At 51.8% G+C, this 15,044-nt stretch overlaps 1 protein-coding gene across 1 annotated transcript in view; it reads left to right on the top strand.

The window, feature by feature from the left end:
• LOC128327212 (fatty acyl-CoA hydrolase precursor, medium chain-like) overlaps positions 1-15,044 on the top strand; it is a 37,290-nt gene that overhangs the window by 9,639 nt on the left and 12,607 nt on the right. The window contains exons 3-9 of the mRNA XM_053255673.1: positions 3,191-3,320; positions 5,655-5,788; positions 7,157-7,310; positions 8,566-8,670; positions 9,938-10,045; positions 10,975-11,115; positions 13,250-13,330. Coding sequence (XP_053111648.1) covers positions 3,191-3,320; positions 5,655-5,788; positions 7,157-7,310; positions 8,566-8,670; positions 9,938-10,045; positions 10,975-11,115; positions 13,250-13,330 — 853 coding nt within the window. The remainder of the gene's footprint in view (positions 1-3,190; positions 3,321-5,654; positions 5,789-7,156; positions 7,311-8,565; positions 8,671-9,937; positions 10,046-10,974; positions 11,116-13,249; positions 13,331-15,044) is intronic.

The following is a 15,044-nucleotide window of genomic DNA, read 5'->3' as shown; positions in this document are numbered from 1 at the left end:
CCTTGCGGTCAACACGCGGGTCACAAACCCATCTCTCTATCCCTCTAATGATCGAATCACCCACTACAAGGAGGCCCCCACCCCCCAGAGGAGTATCCCCCGTGTGATAGGATATGGGCTCATCATCCAAGGAAGGAGTCCCTTCTAAAGGAGCATTTCCCTCTTCCTCAGACCGATGTCCTCCTTGCCTGAGACCTTCATTCTCCCTGACAGCAGAGGAGCTACCAGCCCTGGAGTGGGATGCCTCTATCACATCCCTGAAGGTCTCGTCCACATGCCTCTCTTTCTCTCTGAGCTTCTCCAGATCCGCCACCTTGTTCTCAAGGGAACGGATTTGTTCCCTGAGGTCCAGGAGCTCCTTGCACCGAGCACACACCCAAGTCTTCTGCCCATGGGGCAAATAGTCATACAAAATGTGGCGCTCTGTGCAATACACTGGGAAGTGCCCCTTCCCCTGCTGACTTTCTATCTTCATACTGTCTTGTTGGCTGTTTACAGTATTTAGAGATAGTTTATTGTAAGTAGTTTATTATCTGTTTATTAGAAGGATAGTTCTCAGCTGTAATGGTCAGCAATTTATCTGTCCAAACAGCCTTTCCCAAGAATATGAGGGATACAAGGGAGGGATTTGCACTTACGTTCTCTTCTCCACCGGGCTCCTTGTGATCGCAGGGGCTTGTTCCAGGCTCCCCCACACACTTCCCACTAAACTCCTGCAAAACTCCTACGTCCTGTTTGCTATCCCTGTTCGCTATGCTCCCAGGTCTTCACCTATTTGGTAGAGTAGCCTTCCAACTGAGACACAGGATGTGAGTCACAGGAAAGGAATGTGGGGCCTCTCCCAGCCCTAGCGGACTCCACCCCCTCCAAGCAGGCAAAGAGTAAACACTGGGATTTGGAACCCTATCGGCTCCTATCCCTTGGAGATCCTAACCCTCACCCTAACCCCCACACACACTCAGACAGAGAGAAAGAGAGAGAGACTAAGACCTGCCCCTTAAAGAGAAAACAGCCCCTGCAAAACTCCCCTCTTTCTGTTAGTTTGTTTGAAGGGGGAAAGGCTGGATGTTTAGAAAAGCTTGCTCACCTTCTCAGCTGTGTCTGCTCTTCACAGAGTAGCCTTCCAACTACTCTGGATGTAGTTTAACTTGTTTTTCTTTCTTCTCGACTACAGTTATATCTGGTGTATTGTGTGGCAGATGTTTGTCTGTTTGTAGTCAGAAGTCCCATAATATTTTTGCATCTTCATTTTCTACAACTTTTTCAATTTTATGGTCCCACCAATTTTTGGCTACAGGTAGCTTGTATTTTTGGCAGATGTTCCAGTGTATCATCCCTGCTACCTTGTCATGCCTTTGTTTGTAGTCAGTCTGTGCGATCTTTTTACAACAGCTGATTAGGTGGTCCACTGTTTCGTCTGCTTCTTTACAAAGGCGGCACTTGCTGTTTGTTGTGGATTTTTTGACTTTTGCTCTTATTGCATTTGTTCTTAGTGCCTGTTCTTGTGCAGCAGGTATTAAACCCTCTGTTTCTTCCTTCAAGTTGCCATTCTTAAGCCATTGCCAGGTCTTGGTGGTGTCTGATTTTCCACTTATATTGTGCAAATATTGTCCATGCAGTGGCTTATTTTTCCATTTTTCTGCTCAGTTCTTGACTTGTTTTCTCTTGTAGGTCTACTTTGTTTCATTGGTGTTGAATAGTTTCGCGTTATTAACCATTTGAAGTGCATCTTCTTCACTGTCCTTTATATATTCTTCAAGGCCTCCTCTACTGTTTGATGGACTTGCAGCATTCCTCTTCCACCCGAGGTATAGCCTATCTACATCACTGTGGGGGTTAGTAATTCTTCTAGTGTAATTCTTCTTCCATATCTTGAGCCTGTGTTGCTCTTTGCAGTTCTTCCAGCTCAACTTCTGTGAATACTTTATTTCTTCTTATGAATCTTCTCTGGTCTGCTAGCCTTTGTTCTGTTATTTCTGAGTCTGGATGCTTCTCTTTCCAAATTTGGTACATTCTTTTTAAATAACCTCTTCTAGTTGGACTAGACTTGTAATAGCAGATCATTATTTCCTTGTTGGCATTTTTCGTATATTTTTTTCGGTTAAGTGACGTTTCTTCCAGTAACTTTGCTGTCTTCAGCCCTGGTTGCTCAACTGAAGATCCTGAGTCCTGTAGCCCACTTGCCACCAGATGTCCAGGGACTCCAGCACCTGGCGCGGTCCTTGTTGACCCGGGCGATGACCGATCTGGTATAGATTTATTAAGGTTACGTCTTACCATATTGTTGATGGGAGAGGCACTCTTTGTCTGGCTCCTCTGGTGAGACCTGTCCAGTATGGTTGGACCTCTGGCATAGCTCTCACCTTCCTCAGAGCACACAAGCCCCACAACCACGCCAAGGTAGTGCCTCACTGGGGGATTATTATTATTATTATTAATATTAATATTATTATATCAGCAGCCAGTGCAGTTCTTTGAAAACCGGTGTTATATGGTCCCTTTGTGTTGTCCTGGAGACCACTCTGGCTGTCACATTCTGTACCAATTGTAGTTTCCTACAATCCTACCACTGTTTTAAGGTCATTTAGAAATGGACGTAGCTGACATATCAGCCGACATATACATTCCTGGCCACTGCCGCAACCTGAGAAACCAGGGAGAACTTTGGGTTCAGGAGCACTCCCAAGCTTTGCGCCTGATCTTTCAGGGGGAGTGTAACCCCATCCAGAACAGGCAGCTCTAAACCCTCTCTCAGGTCGGGACCCCCCACAGTCGGTACCTCTGTCTTATTTGGATTCAACTTCAGTTTGTTATCCCTCATCCAGCTCATTGCCGCTTCCAGGCAGGCATCAAGGGAAGATATGCCATTTCCTGATGAGGTCGGCCTGGAGAAGTAGTATACTGATAGCACCCTTCTTCAAACCTCCTGATGATCTCTCCCAGCAGTTTCATGTAGATGTTAAAGATGTTTATCCGTTCCCCCTCACAGAACTACATCCCCCAGGATTCCCTGGGGAGAGGGAATAGCAATGATGAAAATGGCTGAAATAGCTAGTATAGACACCACACACTGAATGTGCGCCACACCCCACCCCCTTTGGGATTCCAAGGTGCTGCTGTGCCCTAGGGCTGGCATTTAGCTGACTGGCCTCTTTCTCAGGGGTTCCCTTTCTTCTTCTGTCTTTGGAAGGTGCCTTCAAGATCTGGAGTGGGTGGATGTCATAAAGAAGATGCTGAAGGCCAAATGTCCCAACTTGACAGTGTCTGAAGATTGTCTCTACCTGAACGTTTTCACACCCGACACCAAAGCCAAATTGCCTGTAAGCAAAACTCTGCTTTCTTTATACACTGGATGGTCTGCTGTTCACCCGGCCTCCCTAGTGACCAGTTCTTCAGTCTCTGCCTTCTTTCCTGGGTTGCCTCCTATCTGCAGTTCCTCGGCCAGCCCAGCCTGCTCGGACCAACTATTTGTTCTCCACAGCCCAGAAAGGTGACATCGGCCCAGCCCATCCTAGCCCAGCTGCACCTTTGAAATCCTGCAGAGCACCATCCTGTGCTTTAATCTGATTGGACAGGACCTTTACCTGGGAGAGCCTTCTCACTGGGCCGTTTTGGATTCCCCCTAACCCCCCAAAGCTTTGTCTGAGGAGTGCTGGTCTTGTGGCAGCAAGCATGAATTGCCCCCTTGGCTAAGCAGGGTGTGCCCTGGTTTGTATTTGAATGGGAGGCTACATGTGTGAGCACTGCAAGATCTTCCCCTTAGAGGATGGGGCCGCTCTGCCTCTGGAAGAGCAGAAGGTCCCAAATTCCCTCCCTGGCAGCCTCTCTAAGATAGGGCTGAGAGAGACTCCTGCCCGCAACCTTGGAGAAGCCGCTGCCAGTCTGGGTAGACAATACTGAACTAGATGGACCAAGGGTCTGACTCAGTATATGGCAGCTTCCTGTGTTCCTGTGTTTGTCCAAGCGACTGCTTGTAAACAGACATGGGTAGAAATGGGTCCTTTCCAGGCACCAGTGGATCTGCACATAGGAGTCACCTCTTCACACAACCAGACACCAGCATGGTTACACAAAGCAAGCCAATACACATGCATTCTTCACAGGGACATATTCTCTCTCTCTCTCTCTCTCTCATCACCCCCTGGGGCTTCCCTCTCAGAGCCCGAGTCCGGTGGAACTCTGGAGGACAAGCAGCCACTCTTTCAAACCCCACTGCAGAAGGCTGGCGGGCGGGGGGGAGAGGGAGTCTCCACAGAGGGGGGCGCTCCACACCTGCCGTGTCTGGACCAGCCTGAAGAGGAGCCAGTCATCGTGTGGGGACAAGGGCTGCCTTTTGGCACTCCCATGGCCGCCCTCCTCTGCAGCCCTGCCCACCCTCCCCAGGGTGCCTTGTTCCTCATGAGAGCCCTGCGGTGAGACTGGAGGAGCCTTCCCTTGCTGGAGGGGTGGCAGGCCCTGAGCCCTGGGGGCAAAGCAGCGGGCTCCTCCCGGCTTCCCTTCCCTTCCCGAGTCCCATCCTTCCTGAGGCCGGAAGAACGCGGGTGCAGCCGGGAAGGGGCTCCCTATGCCCCTCCTGGCACAGAAGCATCACCCACAACTGTGAGCCTCAGGGATGGGGGGGCATCTGTCAGGGGTGTAGCTGTCACTGAGCGGAGGATGGGTTCAAAGAACCCGGGGCCCCCAGCTCCTGAGGGGCCCTCAGCTGCACCCCTCCCTATTGTCTCCATTATCTCCCTCACTCCGGGGGGGGCGCTGAGGAGAGGGGTGAACACGGCCCCCTCCCCACCCCTCACGATGCCCCTGCAGGGACTGTGTCCTCCACTGAGCAGGATCTCGGGAGCGGAAGGCCCCTTCCAAGGTGCCCCCCTCCCCCTCATTGTCTGTGATGCTAGGAATGGCCCCCGAGTGGAGTGGCCGGCCAGCCCACCCAGCAGGTTGCATGACAGACAGCAGAATAGCAGGAGGCATTGGGCTGGGACTGTACCTGTTATATGCCTGTCTGTTACGGAGCTTGCAAACCTGCACATCTGAAACAAGTAGGTTGGCGACTCCTCAGAGGAACAGCTGGAACCACACAGGTCACTGCTGCTGGTCATGCTGTGCGCTTGCCTGGTGGAGTGCACAGCACGGGGCATGTGGAAAGTGCTGTTCTCTGCACCTGTGGGAGGGCTGCCTGCAGAGAGACACACAGAGAGTAATGAGCAATGGTCAGCACTCGGATATGCGGGCTCCGGGCCTCACAGGCACAGCCAGTGTTTGCAGGCAGGCGAGGGTCTGCTGCCCTGCCCCCTGCTGGTGGAAAGAGGGCAGTGACGGGGCCGCCCCGCCTGAGCAGTGGCTGTTCTGCTCCTTGGGGCCAGGCTGAGTGTTTGACCAGGAGTAGTAGTGGTTAGAGTGGAGTCCCCGAGATCCCAGTGAAAATACAATGGGAAACCAGCGTTTGGCATAAAATGCATATTTTACTGTGGAATCACATGCAGAGCCTTTGGTGGTTTCAAATCAAATTGCCCACTTGACAAAACGAGATTTAAAAATATTTTCAAGAGATGCCACTTACCTTCCCACACTTCACACAGCGATGGTTTTTTAATGGAGGATGACCCCAGAAACGCAAAGTGCTCACCAGCCCCTTCCGCCAACATTTTGTTTTCCAGGTGATGGTTTGGATCCATGGAGGCGCCTTGGTGTTTGGGGGGGCTTCAATCTATGACGGGTCTGCTCTGTCTGCCTATGAAGACGTGGTGGTGGTGGTGCTGCAGTACAGGCTGGGTCTTCTGGGATTCTTCAGGTAAGGCGAACCCCCCCACCCCCCGCATAGCTGCCCCGATTAAAGTGTACAAGACATACCTGCCCGGTCTCTGTGACAGTGGTCAGACGGCCGGCCCTTTCCCTCTCTCCATGCTCGTGAGCTTAGGTGGTCAGACTTCAGGTGTAGGCCAGGAAGCGTCTCCTTGCCTGCCTGCCTGACTGCCTGCCACTCTCCATTGACTGAACTGCGGTGACAACATGGCATGGTCTAGCTGCTGGCCCTTTCCCCTCTGCCGCAGGGCAGGTGAGGGCTTAGTCCCGGGACTGCCTCCCCCCACCCCCCACCCCACACAGGAGGCCTGCCTGCATCCTCCACTCTTCCTCAGCTTCTCCCAGCCAGCCACGAGAGGCCAGGCGGGTGCTGGTGACCGGGAAGAGAGAGCCTTCTCCGCTGCCCCCCAGAAACGCTCGCCTGGTGCCAGCCGTGATGTCCTTTTGGTGCCGGGGAAGGCTTCCTTGTGGCCGTCCCGTCCCTTTGCCCTGTGCCCAGCTGTTCTAGCATCCTGCTTTGTAGCTGGTTCGAGGGTTGTGGGTTTTGGTGTTGCCTGCCTGCTGGGCTTTGCTGGTTTTTTGTTGACTTGTGTTGCATTCTGCATGTTTCAATCCAACATCACCCTGGGAGTCTGTGCCAAAGGGCACCCTGTAAGTATCTGAAAGCAAACAAATAAAGAAGGGTGAGCCACCTAATGAACATCAGAACAGCCCTGCTGGATCAGGCCCAAGGAGGCCCATCTAGTCCAGCACCCTGTTTCGCACAGTGGCCCACCAGATGCCGCTGGCTCAGTGGGGAAATGCTTGACTATCAAGCAAGAGGTTGCCAGTTCAGATCCCCACTGGTACACCTCTGTTGGGCAGCTGCGATATAGGAAGATGCTGAAAGGCATCATCATCTCACACTGAGCGGGAGGAGGCCATGGTCAACCCCTCCTGTATTCTACCAAAGACAACCACAGGCCTCTGTGGGCACCAGGAGTCAACACTGACTCAATGGCACACTTTACCTTTACCTTAGTCAAGGTCGCTTGGTCAAGACATAGAAGACCTTGGCAAATACCACTGTTGTAGTGAAGGAAGAGTGAGGTGAGGAGGACAGACCAGGGGGAGACGGGGGAAGGGAGGCTGAGGTCTGAGAAGATGAGCGGAGTGAGGGCCCAGGAGGCAGGCACACTGCCAGGCTGCCCTGAGAACCAGGCCCCCAAGTGCAGGAGGGAGTTGCCAGCCCAAATGACTAAGAGACGGGGAAGTTTCCCTCTTTCCCTTGTGGTCACGTTTGTGACCAGCGGGGGAAATACACACAACAGTTTGGTCCTTCCTGGGGGCTTGACGGGCTGCGCTACCCTCCTTCCAGCACTGGTTCCGAAGATGCCCGTGGAAACTGGGGCCTCCTGGATCAAGTGGCAGCTCTCCAGTGGGTCCAAGAGAACATCGAGGCTTTTGGAGGAGATCCCCATTCGGTGACCATATTTGGAGAGTCTGCGGGAGGATTTAGTGTCGGTGCACAGGTAGGAGGAATATGGGACACACACACTCGGTCTAGCGTTGGCACCGGAGCAGCCGCCACGTCCCCCATCCCCTCACAGAGAGGCCCTGAAGGCAGCCAGTTCCAAACGAGACACCGGTCTGGGGGAAACGGCCTGTGAGGAAAGCTTGAAGGGGATGTTGTTCAGCCTGGGCAAGAGAAGGCCGAGTGAGCACACAGTGGAACTCTGCAAGTCCCCGAAGGGCTGCCACGCAGAAAAGGGCAAAGGTGTTCTCCGCTGCTCTGTAAGGCAGGCTTTAGTCACAGGAGGGTAGATTTTGGTTGAACATTAGGAGAAACATCTTAATGGCTGGAGCAGCAAGACTACGAAACCAATTCTTGGTGTTGCAGGGGGTGGGGGAGGCTCTCCCTTGCGGAAAGTCTTCAAGCAGAAGCTAGAAAGCCATTTCGTTCTGGGTTTCCTGCATTGAACAGTTGGTTGGACTAGATGGCCTCCAAGGATCCCCTACAACTCTAGGATGCCATGATTCAGACTGACTGAGCTCACTTGGGCTAACTCGGCAATGTGCGCCCCCTGTTAGGTTTGCTTTCTTTCACATTCCTCATTATTTTCTCCCCCCCACCAAATAAAACATGTGGGCCCTATAATGTGTGAAGGTTAGTTTTGGTTTTTATTCATGCTGAGAAGAGCCCAGGAAATGGCACCTCCAATCCTTGGCATGTACTGAGAATGGAGACCTCTAAGCTAGCTCAGAGGTTCCTGCATCAAGCGGGATGAGGGGGTGGGGGGTGGCCCGGGTGGCCAAGGAGACCCCTCCAACATTAGGATTCTTAATGCCAATCCAATAACATTTAACTTTGTCCTATTTATGAAGTTATGGGTTGGTGATTCTGATCATCTCATTCTCAGGATGCACTAGTTGGCTAGAGAACCAGAAGGCATGTGGGTCAAATCCTACCTGCCCCCTTTTCCTTATAAAAAGGTAGATACCTTTAAAAATAATAATAATAATAATAATAATAATAATAATAATAATAATAATAATAATAATAATAATAAAGGGTTAGGGTTAGGGTTAGAGTTAGGGTTAGGGAGGGCTTGTGTGCCCCCCCCGCCCGGAAACTGCTGCCCTACCTTCAGCTCAAGAGGCCTCATTCACACCCAGAAGACTTCCACATTTCCCTCTGCCTCCTTAAGGAAACCCGATGCCTCTGTTGTTTAAACCCCTTGACTCTTTAATGGTATTATTCGGTTCTCCCATTTTAATTTTTTGCAGATTTTGTCTCCTTTGTCCAAAGGATTGTTTCACAGAGCTATATCAGAGAGTGGAGTTGCCCAGATTCCAGGCTTCATTATCAGTCACCCTGAAGTCATTGCTAAAGTAAGTTTGCTGCTGTTCTCGACTGGGACAGTGCCCCTCAAACTACAGGGTAGGCAACTTTGTCTCTCCACCTGTTGACTACAACTCCCATCAAGGGACTTGCAGCTCAACATCTGGCGAGCAAAGGTTGCCTTCCCCTTCTTCAGAGCAATGCCTCCAATTGCTTATGTCAGAAGACCCATGCGGAATAGTCCAGCTCTCCCAGGAAAAGGAGGTGTGTGAGAATTGCAGCTCAGGTGCAGTGTTCCCTCTATGGTGTACACATGTGTGCATACTCACAAGTTTTTTTGATGACCACTCAGTTAATTGTAGATCCCACTCAGGTTGAACCAGGAAAGCACCACTCTGAATGCATGTGTGCACACACACTGCCTTGATACTGCTGTCCAGAACAAAACCCAGTCGGCACATAGATGAAAAAAATCAGAGGAAATGCTGTTTAGGCATCGATCAGATATTAGTCAAGCATGTTTTCCCACTCTGCTCATTTGCTTGGATAGTGGAGTGAGTGTGGTGGGATTGTTATCCATAACAGGATACTAGCGCAATGGTGGTGTGCCATGCTTTTTTTTTTTTTTTTTTGAGCTACATCATGTTATCAGAGAGACAGTGATTGGCACCGTACGTGTGTCTCCTCAAGTCCTGCCATTTAAGCCAGAAACACACTGAAGTCCCTTGTCCTGAGATGAGACCTTCAGACTCGAGACTCGAGACTCTACCCAGAAGCCCATGGAAGCCTCCTGGCTGTTGATAGTCTTCATACTTCACAGAATGCCAGTTGCCTCTCATTCTTCTGTATTGTTGTTGTTGGTAATTTTATTAAAGTGGCATATGAGTGCCACTTATTTATTTATCAAATACATTATTTATCGGTTTATCATTTATTTATTTATTATTAAAGAGGCAAGAAGCAAAAGAAAGATTTTCCCATTATAAGCATCAAAATAAGCACTTTTTAAGCACATGCATATGTCAAGCATAAGCGCGCGCACACCACACAAAAGACACATGCATGCATACACAAGCAAGCAAATGCAAGAACGCAAACACACACGGGGAGGGGTGCATGGTGGACAAGTTGTCAGCGAGCACAATTTTTGACCTTGCACAACACTGTTACTGATCATAGGGCACATCTGTTAAGGCATCAGCCTGAGGTTCCAGTTGCCCAGCTTTGTGGGGCTTGAACCAGATTGAGATAGCTTTGACTTGGGTTTTGAACTGGCAAGGGTTTTTTAACCATACAATTTCATTTTTACACTTGCAGAAAGTAGCAAATGTCTCCGTTTGCGAGTCAAGCAGTTCTGCCATGGTGCATTGCTTAAGGAGCAAAACGGAAGAACAACTCGGGGTCTTGAATGCCAAGTTGATTCAGGTGAGTGAGAGTGACCCACACAGCAGTCCCGAACACCAGCTGGACACTGCAGTTAGCGATGAGCAAGAGGAAGTGGGCCTGGGCTGGGACACATGCACTGCCCTTACTCACGTCACAGCGAGTGGCCACACCAGCTGGCTGGCTGGATCCTTCACCCAGGAGGTGGCGGCAGCAGCGGCAGGCTCTGCCTTTCATTCACGGGGTCACTCCGCCAATGGGGTGGATGGAGGGGTTGTATGCTGCAGTTCTTGCCCTTGGCCACCAGAGGCCATGAGCTCTAACCCCACCTCGGGTAACGGGACCCGGGATAACGAACTGGCTGCAGACGCAGCTCCGGACGCTGCCTGTGTTCATCCCCAGTCAGAATAAGCACAGCAGCAGCACCCATTCTGCAGCTTGGCTGTGCATTGTTGGCTCCACTCCGGGAGCCTGGGCAGCAGCAGCAGCAGCAGCAGCCAGGGCGCTTTCCTGATTGGACACTACACCAGTGTCACTACCTGTCTGTTAAGTGTGCTTCCCTACTGCCTGTGTTTCCACGTCGCAGTCCCTGCGCTGTCAGCAAGGAGTCGGTCACGTTTCCGATGCCGCCTTTTGGGTTTTATCTTTGCGATCCAGTGCTACAATGTTGCAATAAAATAGCTGCATTTTCCTGTTGTATGAGGTTTGTAAAGACTGCTCCCCCTGCTGGTGGCTTTGCGCAACACCCTTTAATTAGGTTGTCAATTCGATCCTGCCCAGTCGAAGCATTTTACGGCGGTTGTAGCCTGTAATCTGGAAAGCACCCTGGTCCTTCTGTGCAGAGGCAGGTGTGATTTCACTTTCCTCACCCTCCTCTGTTGGATGGATGCTTCTGATGGCTCTAGTAATGTAAATCTTGCAATTTCTTATAGAACGAGCACATTTTTAAAAATCTACTTCTTTAAAAACAGGAAATGAGGATTTTCCCTGCAGTCGTTGATGGAGAGTTTATTCCAAAGGCACCTGAGGAACTCCTGGCTGCAAAAGAGTTCAACACTGTGCCCTACCTAGTAGGCGTGAATAACAATGAATATGGGTGGCTTATCTCTGGGGTAAGGCACTTGCAACTCCCATTGTATTGTAGGGCTCCATGTCTCGGGAAGCAGCACCAGTCGTGCTGTCCCAAGGCCCCTTGCACTGCTGAGCCCAATGTCTAGGCAGCATAAGGAGGCATGGCCATTCAAAGCATGCAGTCAGAGCTTCATTTCCCAGGGTCCTTGTTGGTGCTTGGGATGGGCAAGTCTTGGAAGTGAGGTCCCCAGGCAAGGCAGCAGATCTTCCCTGCCTCCCCATGAAAGCAGGCAAGCCCGGCGGCAAAGGGCGTGGATATTTTATTTATTTAATTTATTTATCAAATTTTTATACCGCCCCAAACTTCCGTGTCTGGGTGATTAACAATAACATAAATAATAACAATAACATTAACAATAACATTTTTCTAAAAACTGTTTTAAACTGCCCAGAGACGAAAGTTTGAGGCGGTATACAAATTTGATAAATAAAATAAAATAAAACCAAATTAAAAACATACACAAAAACTTAAAACAATTTAAATAATTTAAAATCAAACACAGATTAAAACCTAAACAATTTAAAAAGCTGAAAAAGCTTGGGTGAAGAGGTGGGTTTTCAAATGCTTAAAAAATTTGTCAAAGATGAGGAGGATCGTATTTCAGTAGGGAGAGCATTCCACAGTCTCGGGACAGCAACTGAGAACGCCCGTCCCCATGTGGCCACAAGCCGACCTGGTGGCAACTGGAGACGGACCTCTCCAGATGAACTCAATGGGTGGTGGGGCTCATAATGAAGAAGGCGTCCACTTAAATATGGCCCAAGCCATTTAGGGCTTTATAGGTTATAACTAGCACTTTGTATTTTGCCCGGAAACCTATTGGCAGCCAGTGTAGCTCTATCAGCAAAGGAGTGATGCAGTCTCTCCGAGATGACCCAGAGACCAACCTGGCTGCCACATTCTGGACCAACTGAAGTTTCTGGACGACGTACAAAGGAAGCCCTACATAGAGCACATTGCAGAAGTCAAGTCTGGAGGTGACCAACAAATGTACCTCTGTTTTGAGGTCGTTCATCTCAAGCAATGGACGCAGCTGGCGTATCAGCCAAAGCTGATAAAAAGCCCCTCTGGCCACCGCTTCAACCTGAGATACCAGGGAGAGGTGTGGATCCAGAAGTACTCCCAGATTGCGAACCTGTTCCTTTTGGGGAAGTGTGACCCCATCTAGAACAGAGAGATGGAAATCATCTCTGGAGTCCTGACCCCACACAATAAGTACCTCCGTCTTATCTGGATTCAGTCTGAGTTTATTTCTCCCTCATCCAGCCCATTACTGCTTCCAGGCAGGCATTTAGGGAGGATATGCCAACTCCTGAAGAGGCTGACATGGAGAAGTAGATCTGGGTGTCATCAGCGTACTGGAAACACCCAGCTCCAAATCCCCTGATGATCTTTCCCAGCGGTGTCATGTAGATGTTAAAAAGCACTGGAGACACCGTCCTAAGGACCCCTGGCCCCTAAAGGTCATGAGCAGTGTTCCCCCTAAGGCGTGTGCTTGTGTGTGCACTCACACATTTGTTAATGTCTCCTCAGTTAATTGTAGATCCCACTCAGGTTGAATCTGGAAGGTCCCACTCTGAATGCACATGAGCGCACACTGCCTTGATACTGCCGCCCAGAAGAAAACTCATTCCGCACACAGATGAAGAAAATTAGAGAGAATGCTGGTCATGCCCAGCTGGAAGCGAGTCGAGGGCCGGTGCAGCTGCTATGGCGAGGGAGTCGCCCTGCTCCCTGTAACTGGCTCCCGATGGCGAGCGAGCCCTTCTGCTCGGGACTCAGTTTCACACCCACCTCCTCCAGAGCACTGGACAGTCATGGAGAAGAGGGAGGGGGGAGGGAGGGAGGGAGGGGCAAGGAGGAGCCCCTGGCCTCCTGAGGGAAGCTGAGAAGCCACCCATGGGCTAACCTGGCAAGAAGACTGCGGCATGCCAGGGTGTGTGTGTCTGTGTGTGTGTGTGACTGTGGCCCCACTGCAGTGGGGTCCCCATAGTGGAAGCTTCAGGCAGACTGTGTCCCAACAAGGCCCTGGAAAGCCATCAAAGCTGTGCTGCGACACACAATCTCCGGTTGTTTGTACAACACCCAGTGAGAAAACGGGTTTCTCTACACAGGCAACGAATTTCCCAGGCATTGCAGAAGGCATGGATCGAGAGACCATCACGGCGTCCTTGCAGCAGATGGCTGTCTTCTGGGTAAGAGAGAAGCAGAGCCTCATGGGGTCTCTTGTCTTTTTGGACCCACTCCTCCCATATGCCTGAGAAGTTGCTTGCTTCATATGGAAAGGGGTGACGCGGGGGGCGGGGGGGGCAGGCAGGGGGGAGGGAGGTCAGAAGAGCCTCGAATGCGGGCCGGGTCCTTCCATTGACCTTCTTCCTCCAGCCCTTGGTGGTCATTCTGTGCAGTCTTTATGTTACTGTAGTGCAGTAGTTTCCACGCTTGCCTGACACGTGAAAGGTCCCTGGTTTGGAACCAGGTGGAAACACGGAGGCGGAGAGCTGGTCTTGTGGCAGCAAACACGGAGAGCCCCCTTAGCTAAGCAGGGTCCACTTGGGTATGTATTTGGATGGGAGACTGCATGTGTAAGATGTTCCCCTCAAGGAATAGGGCTGCAGCTCAGCGGAAGCGCCCCTGCCTGCTTGCATGCGGAAGGTCCCGAGTCCCCCCTCTGGCAGCAGCACCTCCAAGACAGGGCTGGGAGAGACTCCTGCTGCCGGCAACCCTGGAGCAGCCGCAGCCAGTCAGTCCTGAGCTGGAGGGGGCCAAAGGCCTGACCCGGCAGACGGCGGCTTCCTCTCTTCCTCTCTTCTGCAACATTCCCCACCTGGGGGGCCTCAAGGGGGCCTTGCAGAATCATGCCACCGTCCTGGAGGCGCCCACTGCTCTCGGGAGGGGGTGGCGGCAGCCTTGATTGTCCCCGTCTACAGGCAGTGGCATGGCCCTGAGGGAGGGAGGGAGGCAGAGGGAGGCCCCCGGACCCCCTTGATGCTGTGTGCCCCACGGCGACTGGGTGGGCAAAGGAAGGGGACGGCAGGAGGCTGACAGGCCAGGTGCTTAGCGGGGCCGTCCCGCAGCAGTGGCTCGCTCGGGGGGCTGGTCAAGCCTGTGAGGAGCAGCCGTGGCTTTAGCCCAGAGAAAGCCCCACCCTGCCCTGAGCCCCCACTGTCAGTCACATGTCTGGGGAAGGCTGCTTTGCGGGACTTGCCTGCCGCAGGGGGTCAGGCAGTGACGGTGGCCCCTTCTTCCCGTCACAGCTGTGGGGCGCAAAGGCGTTCTCTGCTGCCTCGAAGGAAGAGCCTTTCGCATCTTTTGGAGCCACACGTGGTCTCTGGTGGCAACCCGCTGGCAGCAGTGCCCTGGAAAGGCGGGCCACTTGCCCTCGGGAGGCTCAGACTGGCCACAGCGATGTGAGCAACCATCAGCCCGCATCTCAGTGGCCACTCCTGCCCCCCTAGGCTGAATCCCCACAAACGCAGTTTCTTTTTTTGCGAACTTTTAATGTCTCTTTTCTTGCTTCTTTTATAAGTAAGAGGAGGCATGTACCTGAGATCTTTTTACGGAACGAAGCCCACAACACACTCCCTCCCCCTCCTGCCCATCCACTGTTTCCAGATTGATGGAGAGGCACTTTACAGTGTGCTCATTACAAAACAAACATGCATTCAGACCTTTTTCTGGCCTGTCCGAATGTCACAAATCCAGTTTCTCTCCCCACCCCTCCCCTTTTCTTCCGCTGCCCTCCATGGTGTGCATGGCGTGCCTCTCTCCCCTTGCAGCCCTTGCCTTCTCTCTTCTCTGCCCCAGCCCCAGCCACGACCCCTGGGAGCCCTCTGCCGGGGTCTTGGGATACAAGGCTTGGTCACTGCCGCCAGCCCCCTTCCCTGCCCCCCGTCCCAAGGAGGGCTGCAG

Source organism: Hemicordylus capensis, chromosome 5, assembly GCF_027244095.1.
Source record: "Hemicordylus capensis ecotype Gifberg chromosome 5, rHemCap1.1.pri, whole genome shotgun sequence".
Lineage (NCBI taxonomy): Eukaryota > Metazoa > Chordata > Lepidosauria > Squamata > Cordylidae > Hemicordylus > Hemicordylus capensis.
This window is presented reverse-complemented; position numbering and strand designations above follow the sequence as displayed.